At 51.3% G+C, this 15,768-nt stretch overlaps 1 protein-coding gene and 2 pseudogenes across 1 annotated transcript; 1 reads left to right on the plus strand and 2 right to left on the minus strand.

Moving 5' to 3' along the window:
• Window positions 1-474: 474 nt before the first annotated feature.
• LOC120695093 lies at window positions 475-3,912 on the minus strand (annotated as a pseudogene).
• A 2,828-nt stretch (window positions 3,913-6,740) lies between these two features.
• LOC120666663 (DIMBOA UDP-glucosyltransferase BX9-like) lies at window positions 6,741-8,676 on the minus strand. The gene is made up of 2 exons (XM_039946565.1): window positions 7,992-8,676; window positions 6,741-7,868 (listed from the first exon to the last, which is right to left on the minus strand). Exons 1-2 carry the CDS (start codon window positions 8,521-8,523, stop codon window positions 6,991-6,993), a joined length of 1,410 nt encoding a protein of 469 aa, XP_039802499.1. The 5' UTR covers window positions 8,524-8,676; the 3' UTR covers window positions 6,741-6,990.
• Window positions 8,677-13,468: 4,792 nt separating this feature from the next.
• On the plus strand, window positions 13,469-15,474 carry LOC120695913 (annotated as a pseudogene).
• Window positions 15,475-15,768: the final 294 nt, after the last annotated feature.

Genomic DNA, 15,768 nt, shown 5'->3' on the forward strand with positions numbered 1-15,768 from the left:
GGCATCAACTCCGGCGACGGTGAGCATGCGGCAGCCCCGAAGACGAAGAAGGGGCGCTCCTGACAGTCGACGAGGAGCCGACGTCCTGTACGTCAGGATGGGCGACGACGTCGTAGGTTAGGTGGAGTTGTGGCTTAGGGGAAGATTGTTAGCAAATAAGCCACGATGTGTGTGCTGTGTGCGTATGTCGGGCATGAGCGGCAGGAGAGCTGCGGCCATGGCGGCCCGACGTGTCATGTCGTGTTGCGTTCCGGTGTGTTGGATCAAGCTCGAGCCAGCAGGGGTGCTGCGGTGGGCTGGGTCCGAGTTGGTTAGAGGGGAGGCGTGCGTGCTGCTGATCCGTTAGTGCGTGGCCGTGTTGTGCAGGCGAACGTGTCGCTGGCAGCGTCGTGCGGGTCGCACGGGATCATGGCGAGAGTGCCAGGCGTGGAGGTTAGCTCCAGCGCGCCTCGGCTATTTGTACCCCCGTGCTCCTTCCTGTTAGGGCGCCGATTCCATTTTAGTGTGAAGAAGGCCAAGATACAAGAGCATTTGGCTCCACGGCGTTCGTCGCCGAAAAAACACTATTCATCTTCCACCTCCGTCCATCGGTGAGTGAGAGAGCTAGCGAGAGCGAGGCTGTGAGCGAGCCTGCGGAACACGCGTTCCTGAGCGTTTCCAACATCACCATCTTCTTCCTCCTCCATCAGCTTCCTGATCGCCTTCTCGACCTCCCCTCGCTCGAGCACACAGCCCTCCATCAGAACCCCAACCTTCCACGCATCCGCCACGTACCTATCCGCCACGTACCTCCCGGTGGCCAGCTGATCCCCAAAGAGAGGCCGGCAGAGCATTGGCACCCCCTCGCAGACGCTCTCCAGAGTGGAGTTCCACCCGCAGTGCGTCCAGAAGCCGCCCATCGCCGGGTGCGCGAGCGCCTCCTGCTGCGGCGCCCACTCGACGACCTTTTCCCTCCCCTCCGCCGCCGCGGCGAACCCTTCCGGGAGCTCCGGCGGCCGCTCCGGCTCCGCCCCGAGCACGAGGCCGCGCCGGACCACCCAGAGAAACGGCCGGCCACTGCCCGCCAGGCCCCACGCGACCTCGGTGAACTTGTCGCGGGTCACATGGACGACGCTGCCGAAGCTCACGTACAGCACGGACCCAGGGGCCTGCGCGTCCGGCCACTCGACGCAGCTGCGGTCCTGCTCGAGCAGGCTGGTGGTGGTCTCGGCGGCAGCGGCGGCTCCGTCGCCGGCGAGCTTGTGGAGCGGGCCGACGGCGAAGGGCAGGATGCCCTTGGGGGCGAGCTCGTCGCGGATCATCTCGAGCTCGCGGGGTTCGAGAGCCTCGAATGTGTTGAGGATCGCGCCGGAGGACTTTGTCGTGGTCTCCGTGGCCAGGTCCAGGATCCTCTGCCCGATCTCCTTGCTGGGGAGCTTGCTTGGGTCGAACAGGTCGCTCACCTTCAGCGGTGGCAGCTCCTTTATCGGCTTGTGCAGGTTGGACTCTGACGTGATTGATGCAGAGAGTAGATTAAATTAGCATGGTAAGAAGCTGTCATGGCGAAATTGTGCTTCTTTATAGTAGTAAAAGAAACAGATTTGGCAAATGGTTTTGCAAGTTTTTGTCCATAATTATCTAGGTTGTTGATTCAGGGGAAGTTCATTCTAAAATTTTGTAGAAAGAAACAGAGGGGGGTCTTGGTACCAACCTGCAATGGCGGAGGGCCTGGTATGGCCCGGTATGGCGCGCGCCATACCTAAAGCCCAAAATTTTTTTTCATACCCCCATATTTTTCAGCCCAGCCCATGTATCCAAGAGGCCAAGAAGCCAGCGGCTGGCGTCCTAGCGACTCCCCAAGCCAGGACTGCCCCGAGCTCCCCTGTCCCCTCCGAACCCTAGCCGCACGCCCGCGCCCGTCGTCCGCCTCGGCCACTCCGCCCTGGCCCCTGCTCCGAACCCTAGCCGCACGCCCGCGCCCGTCGTCCGCCTCGGCCACTCTGCCCTGGCCCCCGGCGCCCTCTCGACTCTCGTCGACCTAGCCCCGGCGGCCGGCGCCCCCTCGTCGCAGCAAACGCCTTGTTCCGGCGGCGTCTGGTTCCAGCGATCCGCGGCGCCTGGATCCGGCGATCCGGCCAACCGCCCGCCTGAACCAGGCCACGCGAGGCAAGGAGGGCGCGCGGCCTACAGCAAGGTTGGAGGGGCTGCTGCCGGCGCCCATCAAGCTGCTGCAGTCCCAACTTCTGGCGGCCTTCACAAGCGAACCCGCCACCGCCACAGCCCGGCCGCACTGTCACCGGAAGGCAGAGGACGCCCCCAACCAGATCCTGGTGAGTGTTTGCAAGATGAGTAGTTAAATCATCCTTCCATTGCTGCCTGTGCTACCGTCTGTTTGCTGTTTTTATTTTCAGTTTGGGTATGTGTTCTACCTCTGCCGACCCCAACGAAACCTGGAATTTTTATTTTCAGTTTGGTATCTGCATCTGCTACATTTAACCAACTGAATCTAATCTATCATGAATGTCTTTTTGATTCAGAATTGTAATCGTTCATTGGACCTAATCTATCCAACTCTGAATTTTGTGATCTGAATCAAAAAGCAGACCTTTATTTCTGATTTATTCAGACCTGTATCCAGATAATCCATATGCTTTGATGAACACTAATTTATCCTGAATGCCTTTTTGATTCAGAATCGTAACTGTTCATTGGACCTAATCTATGCAACTCTGAATTGCCCCCTCGTCGACCTCGCCGCCTCGGGCCTCGGCGTTGCCGCGTCGGCGACCCCTCATCAGCCATGAAGATAATTAAAACTGAGTTACGGAACAAGATGTCTGATGGTTGGCTTAATGACTTAATGGTTGTGTATATTGAGAGGGAGATATTTAAAGGAATTGATCTTCAATCTATCAAAAAAGCATTTCAAGTGAAGAAAGATAGAAATATGAAATTGCCGAAGCATCCTAAACGCAACCGGACTGAACGCAACTAATAAATTTATCGGTATAACTCTATACTCTAATTGTATATCTCGTATTACATTTAATATTTTAACTCTAATGTTTCACTACTAATTTATGTTTTCTCTTTGTTTAACAGCTTATTTTGGTTCCGTTGTTGATTTGATGTGTAATCTACATGTTTTTCTTCATTTAAGGTATTTCTAAACGATGGTTTTGTTGTGAACTTTTATTTCCGTACAATATATGAATGTAGTCTAGAAATACACCGCCACACCTAAATTTTTGGTTGTCCTCCGCCACTGCCAACATGTGGATGGCAGATAGCCCTTGCGGTGGAGCATGTCGTAGGACCTGAACAGACGGAAGCAGGCGGCGCCGCCGGTGTGGAGCACGAGCGTGGGCAGGCCGAGGGCGGCGGCGGCCTTCTGGGCGGCGGGGAGGGTGGAGTTGAGGACCAGGCACGCCAGGCGGGGCTCCCCCTGCCGCAGCAGCAGCCATGAGCGACGCGAGCGTGGCGCGGACGCGCCCGGAGGCCTCCATGGCGGCGTTGAGGGCGAAGATCTTGGCGATGCCGTTGGCGGCGGCGGACTCCGGGATGGCGTCGGGCACCGCGACGAAGGCGAGGCCCGGGTGGCGCGCGGGGTCCGGCGCGTTGAACGCCGTGTGGAGGACGGTGACGGCGAGCCCCGCGCGCGGAGCGCGCCGCCCAGCTGCAGCATCGGGCTGATGTGGCCCTGAAACAGCAGCGGGAACAGCGCCCGCTCCTCCTCCGGCGCCGGCCATTCTCGATCGCCGGCCGGCTAGCTGGGATGGCCTCCCTGATGCCTCTCGGTGCTCCGTCTTCAAAGCTTGGAGCTGCTATATATAATACTAATAAACAGCGGCAAGCATGATCGATCGATCAATGGCCTCGGATATTTCGCCACCTAGTTGACCATAGTGATACTCCTCCTCGGAGGCCCTCCATGTCTGGTTCGAGGAAGCTTCGTAAAGCCATATGGGTGTATGCGTGCCCAGTGCCCTCGCAGCAGCTAGCCACACGGATATGGTTAAGAATTAGACAGTCTGGTCAACGGTGACTGCCACTGTCCAGAGTCCGGACAGGTAGAAATGGGCAACGGTTGACGGATCTTCGAAAAAGGATCATATATTTCTTTTTTTTTCTATATAATCTTGTGGATTCGGAGGAGGTACTAGCCAATGCGTCAACACTATTGTACAGCAGAAAGTGTTCTAGTTTTCCCTCAGTATTGTCCCGTGAAACAACACGTACAGCAAGCAGAGGACATTGAACGATAGGGATGCATAGCATCCAGCCACCTGCTAAGAGAAGAAAATTTTCATCGAAACTTGAATCCAACAGACTCTGTATTTTATTCCGCTAGCTATCCTGTTTTCTATTTCGCCCCCATCACTGGGCAAAAAAAGAAGATCCCTTCCGCTCCCCATCTCCCTTGCCCACTCCTCCGCGGACCTCCCGCGGCCCGCTCCCCCTTGCATCCGCTCCGCCCCCGACCCCGCCGTCCCTGGCCGTCGGCGCGCGCAGCTATGGCTGGGCATTCGGATAACCCGAAAATTTCGGATCAGGTTTTTCGGGTTTTTGAAATTTCGGGTTTTGAGAATTGATACCCGAAATTTGACCGAAATAATAGAAACCCAAAATTTTGGGTACTCGAAAATTCAAGTTCGGGTTCGGGTAACCCCGAACTACCCGATTTCAAGCCGGAGTGCTACAGCCTGCAGCAAAAGCGGCGGCGGCGGCTCCATCAAGGGGCCCCGCACGGCAGGAGGCGGGAGCGTCGGTGGTGCGATGAGGGCGGGGGCGAGGAGGCGCTGCGGCGCGAAGACTGGCAGCGGCAGTGGGGGCGGGGGCGAGGAGGCGCAAAGGCCGACGGGATGGGGGGCGGCGCAGCAATCTGCGGCCAGTCAGCGGCGGGGGCACGTCGCCTCGTCGAGGAGGCGCCGCGGCGGGGCTCGGGCGCCGTCTCGCTCTGCCGCAGTGCCGCACGGGCATGGGGCACCCGCCGCTCGGGGCGGCGCCTGGACGGTGGCGTGGTGGAGATCCAGCCATCCAGGTGTGTGGGGGCGTGTCAAAAAAAAAGGTGCGTGGGGGGCTGGCGGCTATGGGGAGGGGGTTTACTCGGGTGGGTGACGACGTGGTGTGGGAGTGTTGGGCTGGTGGGCTGCTTAGTGTTAGGGTTAAGAAGTTTGGTGGGCTGGGCTGCAGTGAATAAACATACTTGGGTTGGGCTGTTTCGGGTAGTTCGGGTACTGTGGTTCGATACCCGAATCACCCGTAATAATTTCGGGTACCGTGGGTTGGAACCCGATTTAGTGTTCGGTTTTTCGGGCTCGGGTTTTTTGGGTACGGGTTTCGGGGTTCGAGTATTTTGCCCACCCATATGCGTGGCCCCGGCCTCCGCCGTGCCGGCGGCTCACAGCCCCGCCCATGCCGTCCCTGGCTGCCGGCGAGCGCCGCCCCGCCCCCGCCGTCCCTGGCCGTTGGCGAGCGCCGCCCCCGCCGTCCCTGGACGCCTTGCGAGCACAACCCCGCCGTCCCCCTGGCCGGCGACGAGCGCCGCCCCGCCCCCGCCGTCCCTGGAGGCCTGGGGAGCGCAGCCCCGCCGTCCCCCTGTCCGCCGGCGAGCGCCGCCCCACCCCCGCCGTCTCGGGCTGCCATCGAGCCTGGGCATGCCGGCGAGGAGGAGGGCGGTGGTGTGACGGCTCGCCCGTCGGGAGCGAGAAGAGAGGAGGTGGGGAAGAAGAGGATAAAAAATAGAGTATGACATGTGAGGTCCATTGCACAGTAATATATGGAGAGCGCAGTTTTAAAGAGTCTGTTGGTTTACCCACACTATATGAAGTCTTGTATCTTTTTACAAATCTTGTAAAACTTTAAATTTAGCTAATATTATACAAGAGCTCTTGGAGATGCTCTAGAAACCGGAAAGGTAAACCTCACCTTAGTGATTTGGACGCTCTCCTCACTTGAATTTTCTTCTTTCCCATCTACACCTCCTTCTCCAACTCCGGCAAGCAGCTCCGACAAGGTTAGGGTTCGGGGTTTCGGGGGGAGGGGGGCTGCTCACCGGCACCGCCAGTCTTAGAAGGAGGGCCGGCGACGGCTAGCCGGCCCGGGGGCGGCGAGGCCAGCAGCTGGGGCGCCACCGGCCCAGGCGGTGGAGGATGGCAGTTGGGCGGTGCCGGGACGGGGGCGACGCCGGCGGGAGGGGCCGGCGCAGGCGGGCTAGGGCTGCGCCGGAAGGGTGGCGGTGGGTGGTCGCCGGCGCAAGGAAGTAAAACGGGGGGAGGGGAGGAGGAGGAAGAAGAAGGTAGAAGAGATAAGGTGGAGAGAGAGAGAATGGGTGAATCTGAGACAACTATTTCAGATCTAATGCTGAGAAATTTGAGTGAGTAGAGACTTTGTTTCACCCAGTTGAGCAATAGACATTCCTTCTAGAAAATGGAGTTGCAGAATGAATAGTCGAGTACCTTGCTTCAAAAATATACGGGATGGCATTACCTTTGCAACTTTCAGCGGTATGAAGTCTACTTCCGTTCCAAATTATACACCATTTTAATAAATCTAGATACATAGTTTTGTACTTTGCATTTAAACATAGTCTATATCTAGACTGATGACACAAAAATTTATTTATATAAATTTGTTAAAACGGCCTACAATTTAATTTAAAAAAGAGCCAGCAATACCCAACTAGGAGCGGATCTGCCAGCAGCTGGATAACAATTACTGTCCTAGCCCATGTTTGAGACACTAATAACAGCACGCGCATGTACTAAGTTTTCTATGAATACGTTGAAACTATCTGACGGAAAAGAAAGCAAAACAGAAGCTGCTATATCAAGGGGACAAACTTCTTCTACACCAAAGAAATCAAGAGAGAGCATCAGAATTACACATGAATCGTTCATCGACGACTGAATGCATGCAGCAACAGGCCTCAGAATATCAGCCATTAATCTCCTCCAAGAACGTTCAACCCAGCACATCCATGCATGCAGAGCAGAAGGTTTCACATTCATCTCACAGAGACAGTATGTAGCTGACCAACTTGTCCATGGCAATCTGAGAAGACCCAGAGCTCTCCAAGCAGCAGTCTGCCATTTTCCTCCTAAGCAACTTGGCCCTCTCCCTCATCTCGGCCCCCTCCATCAACCTCCTGACTGCGTCCCCGACCCTCCCCCTCTCCAGCTCGCCTTCCAGCTCGAACCCCACGCCCCAGACCTCCTGCACGTACCGCGCGTTCATCATCTGGTCCACGGCGTCCGGCCGGCAGATCATCGGCACCCCCTCGCCGGCGCCCTCCAGCGTCGAGTTCCACCCGGCGTGGGTCCAGAACCCGCCCACCGCCGGGTGCGCCAGCACCTCCTGCTGCGGCGCCCACCGGATCACCATGCCTCTGCCCTCGACGGCGTCCTCGAATCCGTCGGGTAGCCGCACGCCGTCGCAGCCCCGAACGAGCTTGGGGCGGACGACCCACAGGAATGGGTGGCCGCTGCCGGCCAGGCCCCAGGCCACCTCCTGGAACTCGCCGGCGCCCATGGCCGCCAGGCTCCCGAAGCTCACGTACAGCACCGACCCGGGGGCGCGGGCGTTGAGCCACGCGATGCAGCTGCGGTCCTGCTCCAGCAGGCTGCTCCCAGCGCTCCGGGAGGAGAGCTTGTGGAGGGGCCCGGCGGCGAGCAGCAGCGGGAGGCCGGCGAGCTCGCCGCGAAGCCGCTCCATCTCGGCGGCCTCCAGAGCCTCGCACGTGTTGATGACGACGCCCGAGGAGTTGCGCACGGTCTCGGTGATCCGGGCGAGGACCTCGCGGACCTTCTCGTGGCTGCTCACAGGCGAGAAAAAGAGGTCCCTCACCCGCAGCGGCGGCAGCTCCGGCACCGGCGTGTCCAGGTTCGACTCTGGAGCACGTGCAGGCCGGAACACAGAGTTCAGTTCAGAATTTAAATTTTAAAATTCTCTAGAAGAATTTGAAACTCAAATTGTGTTACAAAATTAAATCTTGGTGCGATGGACTGACGGACCTTGGGGAGGAAGGTATCCCTTGTCATGGAGCATGGGGTAGGCGAGGAAGCACCGCAAGCACGCGGCGCTGCCGGTGCGCAGGACCAGCGTGGGCAGCCCGAGCGCGGCGGCGACCCGCTGCACGGCGAGGAGGTTGCCGTCGATGAAGAGGCACGCGGCGGCGCGGGGCTCCCCCTCCCCCTCCGCCGCCTCCTGGTCCTCTGCCTCCATCGCGGACACCAGGGCGGCCAGCACGGGCGCCGGCGACGCCTCCATGGCGGCGTTCATGGCGAGGATGACGTCGATGATCCGGCCCGCGGCGGCGACGTTGGCGGGCACGCCGTCGGGGACCTCGACGAAGCGGAACTCCGGGTGGCGCCCCGGGCGCAGCGCGTTGAAGCGCGTGTGGAGGACGGTGACGGCGAGCCCCCGCGCGTGGAGCGCGCCGGCCAGGTGCATCATCGGGTCGATGTGGCCCTGGAACGGCAGCGGGAACACCAGCGCGCGGCGGCGCCGGGGCTCCCGGCCGCCGACGCCGACGCCGCCGGCCATCGCCGTGTGTGCGTGACTGCGTGCTCGGCCGGCCGGGGATGAGCGGTGCTGCGCCACTGACCACTGAGCTCCTCCTGCTCGATCCGCAGAGAGGCAGCTAGCTTTGATGTGTGCGTCCTGTTACCTGTAGTGTGGGGGTACACTCCATTCCATAGGCGTCGGAACAGAATTGTCCTTGAGAAAACGCTGCGCCCGCTACGCGCCAACGGCGATTCATCTCGCGTCACTGGTGACGCCGCGGCTCCCATTACTCGTCCAACCGCCGGCCGGCTGCTGTAAGCCTGTAACTGGACAGGGATGGAGCTCTGAAAAACTGAACCATCATAAGATTTTTCAACCATTTTTTTCTTTTGAAATTCCCCTAATACTACATGCAAGTACTACATGATCTGAATATGTTTCTGCTATAGTTCCTCTCTTCAGCTTGTTTGCTTTCAATTTGTTATATTCTGATGACGGCCTCGTCTGACGCTGTCACTCTGCAAACTAATCGGAGAGATGGTGTTTTGGAACATGTGTTTGTCAGCGGGCGTATGTCTGATCATTGGAGCGACCGAGCGAGAGCAAGCTTTGCTTGCAGCACTAGAGCAAGCCGAACGCATAGTATTATGGTAGGCTAAAAGTAGGCTGAATGATGAGGTGAAGAAGAGAAATGAGGAGAGAGATGGAGTGGGCTGTAAACTTACAGCCAGTTTTGACACAAGAATCAAAAAAATTTGTGAGATGGACAAGTGGGCCATATTTTAACTGTGGGGAGCTAAACTACTATACAAGTTGGTTGAGAGATGAGCTGCAAAGAGTTTTGCAGCCAGCAATGAGCTAAATTATTAGCATTGCTCTTAGGGATGCAAGCCAAACGCGCAGCCATTAGGAATGCAAGTCCCACCTTTTTTTGTCATTGGATCGACCCAAAACTTGATAAAATGAACTAGAATGACATGCTATGTAATTAATTTTGGAGAAAAAAACTAAAATGAGGAACCCAAAAACACCAATGGATACCCACTTCATAACTAGCAGCCATCCATCAACTGTCTCACTCACTCGTTCGTAATAGCAGTACTAGGAGCCAGCCAGGGGTTCTATCTATCTTCTACTAGATAGATAGCCAATAGGATTTTCTATTTATCTTGTGGAAGATAGATAAGATCGAGTTGGAACTTCTAGCCCATTAAGGCTCATTTCAACCTTATCTTCTTCTTCTCCATCCTCTTTTTCTTCTCCGGTGGCGGAGGGCGGTGGCGCTCCAGTGCGGGAAGGCGTGGCTGGCCCAGAGCAATGGCAGCGGCGGGCAGGCGCAGCGGGCTCGGGCAGCGGAGGCGCGTCAGCGGGGCAGGAAGGGCCGGAGGCAGTGCGCGCGCCGGCCAGCGTGGGGTGGCAGCGGGGCACGGTAGAGAGAGGGTGAGAGTTAGAGTTTGTGTGTATTGATCCAGCGATCTGTAGATGGTTGCACGAATCTCAAACACTGAAAAGTAGAAAAAAATCTACCAAAAGATATATATAGGATTGGCACAGCTAATACATCAGTAACAGTACACATTAAGAGGCCCAAACAGCCCAAAACAAGCAGGGGTTCACCCACCACGACGTGAGCTGATGTTGTTAATAAAATGATGTGGGCATCGATCTATTCATTACGGCTGCAGCTCTGCATGGTAATATTCTTTTACTCGCTCTCATATATCAAAAAAACCGGTGGTATATGTACTTATCTTTTTTGCAAAATAAAATAGCATAAAAGCTAAGCTAGTATATTCAGCATTAAAAATATATACTAGATTCAACATTTTTGCCGATGTAGTTCAACATTTTAAATAAGCAAAATCAACATTCTATCCTGTAATGTTGAAACAGTATACCTAAAATATTGAAGTTGCATATGTAAAATATTGATATTTGAATTACGAAAAGAATATAGTGGTATTAGATCTCATTTTGTTAAAATAATTGTAAAGAGCATGATGGTTCAAACCGAATTGAAATTAGATGCATAATTAGGAAGAAAAATAGAATTGAAATATGGAACTCGAGCAATCCGTCGTGGAGCAACAACTTACCAACCTACTATCTCCGTTTTAAATTATAGTTCATTTAGCTTTTTTGACCTTAAATTTGACTATTTGTCTTATTCAAAAAATTTATGCAAATATTGTCAATTTAAGTTATTATTGAAGATCTTGTGTTGATAAAGCAACCCACAATAAAAGAAGTAATATTTTGTTCGAATTTTTAAATAAGACAAGTGGTTAAACTTGAGATAAAAAAAGTCAAACAACCTACAATTTAGAACGGAAGGAGTCCTAACCTTCTGGTCCTCTCGCACGTTCATTGTCTCATTGATGAGCCAACCAATCTACCTCAGCCCATCTCCCAACATGCATGGTAGAATCTCTGAATCTGATCCATCAAACTTAGCACCAATCTTAACATGGAAGGTACAACTTTCTGCTGGAAGCTATACGGAAGATATATATATAGGAACGGAAATGTCTAAATTACTTCCCCCTCAACTGTAGCAAAAGTCTAGATAATTAACCCTCTAAACTTTTGCCCCCCCCTCCCCCCAATATAACCTTTGGTTCAAATATTCTTCAAAAAAATAATTTATCATTTTTATTTCTCCATGCATAGATAGTTTTTTAAGTTAAAGTTTTACAAGATAATAGTAAACATTATAACTCTTGTTAGAAAAAATACATCATGATTTTTATCACTAATTTGATAATTAAGATATTTAATAATAAATTAATCATTAAAGTTTTAAATTATATGAAAACTAAAGAAAAAATATTATTATATTTTTAAAATATGTATTGTGATGTCCACTAGTATCATGTAAAATTTGAAACTAAAACTCAACTTGTGTATGGAGAAATAAAAAAATTATATTAGAGATAAAATAAACTAAATAGTATAGTTGAAAGGGTAAATTTAACCAAAATATAGTTTAGATGGTTTTCTAGACTTTAATTATAGTTGAGGAGAGTAAATTCAATTTTTTCCAAAATGGAATGCCGCCAGCCAGCCAGCAACCACACCGCGGATGGCGATGGTCTCAAATACAGAATGGGCGTAGCCAGCAACCATACCAAAATACGCGCGTTCCTATCGTTCCTGCCAGGCCACGACCTAGCACATATCGCTGGGCGTTCGTGTCGTGTTAAGCACGAAAATCTATACATCTTTCAGAAGAAATTTTCTTTTGAACCGTTACTAGTTTTTGGAATCCATTTGAACCATAAATGATCTTTAGAATTTATGTAACAAAACAAATATAATATGAATATCTTATCTTCTAAATATTATTTTAAAAATCAATATCTGCAATAAACTGTTTCAACAATTTGAATATATATGTTTAACAATTTATATAGAAAAAAATCGAAATTACTCCCATCAACTATATCGTTTGGTTCATTTTACCACCCCAAACTATGCCATTTAGTTCAAATTACTCCCTAAGATAATTTTTTCTTTTTTCATTTGTCCATGCATAGGTGGAGTTTTAAATTGAAATTTTACAAGATAATAGTACACGCCATAATGCATGTTAGAAAAAATACATCATAATTTTTGATAGGTTAGGATATTTAATGATAAATTAATCATTTGAGTTCAAAATTATATAACAACTAATGGGGGGATTACAATATGTGCATTGTGATGTACACTACTACCCTGCAAAATTTGAAATTAAAATTCAACTTGTGTATGGAGAAATAAAAAAAGATAAATTATATTATGGGGTAAAATAAGCTAAATGCCATAGTTTAGGGGGTAAATTGAATCAAGTTATAGTTTAGGGAGTTATTTAGACTTTGTCTATAGTTGAGGGAAGTAAATTTGAACTTTTTCCATTTATATATACTAATTCAACATTTTTATATAAAATGTTTAATTAGGTTATTTAAAAATTTTAACTACGTTTTTAAAATATTGACTTAAGTAGTTTAAAATGTTGACCGGTTTGAATGTAATATCTTGGAGTATCTTTAGCGAAAGAAACAATTTGACACGTCAGATTAAAAAAAAAAGAAAACCCACCTACCACTTACCTATCTATATTTTTTTTTAAGATTACACAGTACAACTCAGACACTCACAATGCACGTACACTCACACTCCTGTGAACACACGTACGCAAACCCTACCCCTATGAGCATCTTTGAAGACTGAGCCGGCAAATTCTCGAGATTGACGAAGTCACTACAAGCGTCTCGCTGACGACGGGAATGTCGCCTACCACTGAATGCACATCGCCGTTAAATCCCAAAATACTTGCTCCCATAGGAAGTCGAACCCAGAACCTCATGTGCTAGACTCTTATAATCACTAGGCTACATACTCTTTCACACCTACCTATCTACATGCAGTTCATACCGGTGCCGTGTGTGCCCTTTCGCACCTACCTCTCTACAGTTTTATTGTAGTAAAAAATAGACCAAAAGCGGGCATGTTTACATCAGCTATAGCTTCTAAAAGCTGGATTCCACATTCTTATAGCTGATCCAAACAAGCCTTTTGCTTGTATTCTTTGGTGTTTTGGCAGTAAGACAATAGGTATCTTCCGGAGAACCAGCGCAAGCCTAATGAGCTCCACTTGTCTGTCCAATTTTAACAAATACAAAAGAACCTCGCCCCTGACATCTGAATTCAGAACCAACCACGTTTCACTAGTCAGCACTCAGCACGCACAGATAGGACATGCGTAGCAGTTGAATCATTTCCTGATGACAGCTTTGGTTGGGGCGGCAGATCAAACACAAACAGCGGGAGCTCTCAGTTTTTAAACCTTGCGTGCTTCTCCTGCTTGTACCTGTGCTGCTTGCCGTGTGCCGTGACGATCCCACGACCACGACGGCGATGGCCGGCGTCCACGAAGAAGCGCGCACCGGCGCCGGCGGCCGGAGGTCACGACGACGACGCCCGCGGCGCGTCCTGGTGTTCCCGCTGCCGTTCTAGGGCCACATCAACCCGATGCTGCAGCTGGCCGACGCGCTCCACGCGCGCGGGCTCACCGTCACCGTGCTCCACACGCGCTTCAACGCGCCGCCAGACCCCGGGCGCCGCCCGGAGTTCCGGTTCGTGCCCGTGCCCGACGGTGTCCCCGCCACCGTCGCCGCGTCCTTGGACGTCATCGACATCCTGGACGCCATGAACGCCGCCATGGAGGCGCAGGAGTCGGCGGTCCTCCGGGGCGTCCTCGAGTCGGTGCTCGCGGACGAGGAGGAGCAGCCCCACGCCGCGTGCATCGTCTTCGACGCCAACCTCCTCGCCGTGCCCAGGGCCGCCGCGGCGGTCGGCCTCAAGACGCTCGTGCTGCGGACGGCGAGCGCGGCCTGCTTTGGATGCTTGATGGCTTACCCAATGCTTCACCAAAAGGGCTACCTGCCTCCCCAAGGTCAGTTTACAGCAGAGCAAGCAAGTGTAGTCATCTTTAATTACCTTGGGAAGTACACTTCAATTTTTAAGTTTTATCCGCAAGTTCTTTTAGACCATTCTCAACGGGAGTTAGTTAAAAAAAAGTCTTAATGGTAGTTTCATAGAGGATTTCATGACATTAAATATTATCAATTTTACTAACACGGTAAGGAGAGAAGGACAGAGTTTTATGAGATGAGAGGAGAGTTTCATCACCATGAAACTCATTTGACACAGTTACCTAGTTCTCAGTTTAGGTAACTGTGTTCATAAAATTCTCACTGAGACTGGCCTTACTACAGTAATTGTTTAATTTGGACATACATCCATTAGGATCAATACTACATGAATAGTCAAATAATAAAATTTAAACATACATCATCCCAAAAAATGCAAATATGCATCAAACTAGCTACAAATGGGAAACAAACTACATGTCACATCATCCAATTCAATTTTGTACGGATTAGCGTTTAGGAAAATCTCCAAATTTAACAAATGAACTTTTCAGAGATCTTTTTTTCCTTAACTTGTTAGCATGAGCGGTGTGCACTCTTGTGCGTATTCTAACTCCATTCATATATGCTCCGTTCTAGAGTCCAAAATGTACATGCCGGTGAAAGAGCTACCGCCACTGAGGGTAAGGGACCTCTTCTACTCAAGCGGGAGCGACCAAGAAAAAAATGCGCAACTTACTTGCTCGTGCCATGGAAGCAGTGAACAATTCCTCCGGTCTAGTGATCAACACATTTGATGCTCTGGAGCCAGCCGAGCTGGAGAGGATCCGCAGCGAGCTCCGCATCCCTACGGTGCTCGCGCCAGGCCCTCTCCACAAGCTCTCCTCCAAGAACACATCAAGTAGTAGCTTGCTGGACAAAGACTATGATTGCATCAAGTGGCTGGACAAGCAGCCCCCAAGATCTGTGCTGTATGTTAGCTTTGGGAGCTTGGCTTCCCTGGCCTCCAATGAGTTCTTGGAGGTGGCCTGGGGTTTGGCGACTAGTGGCCATCCTTTTCTATGGGTGGTTCGGCCAGGCTCGGTACGGGGCTTGGATGGTCTGGGTTTCCCAGATGGATTTGAGGCCGCGGTTGAGGGTAAAGGGAAGGTGATTCGATGGGCGCCGCAGCAGGAGGTGCTGGCCCACCCTGCAGTGGGTGGGTTCTGGACGCACAATGGATGGAACTCGACATTAGAGAGCATCAGCGAGGGTGTTCCTATGATCTGCAGGCCTCAGTTTGCAGATCAGATGATGAACACGAGGTATGTGGAGAAGGCATGGGGTGTAGGGTTTGAGATTGAAGGTGAGCTGGAAAGGGGAAAGATAGAGAAGGCCATTAGGAAGCTCATGGAGGAAAGGGAGGGAGCCGAGATGAGGGAAAGAGCTGTGGAGCTAAAAAAGAAGGTAGCAGACTGCTTGAAACCTGGTGGGTCGTCTCAGATTGCCATTGATAAGTTGGTGGAGCACATACTTTCTTTGTGACTATTTTTTACGGGCGAACATTTCTATGTGAACTTTATGTTGTTGCTTGGAATTCTTAGTTAGCAAAATTTGTGGGGAATACTATCTTTTTGTTCTTAGCTAGCCGTCTTGGACTTATTCCACAAAACATCAATGAAACTTATTTTAATTTATTTGGTGTTCTCCAAAAAATAATGTATGCTTCAAAAAAAGAGATGTGTTCCCACTTGAACTAGAACTATATTATTCGAATAGTAGGAACTCAATCCAGTAGGTTAATAGTTGTTTGATGACCTTTCAGCAGGCAGTTCAATTGCTCATAGAAATAAATTTCCCCACTGATCTGGCTTAGGATCATCATATA

The sequence above is a fragment of the Panicum virgatum genome, chromosome 2K, assembly GCF_016808335.1.
Source record: "Panicum virgatum strain AP13 chromosome 2K, P.virgatum_v5, whole genome shotgun sequence".
NCBI lineage: Eukaryota > Viridiplantae > Streptophyta > Magnoliopsida > Poales > Poaceae > Panicum > Panicum virgatum.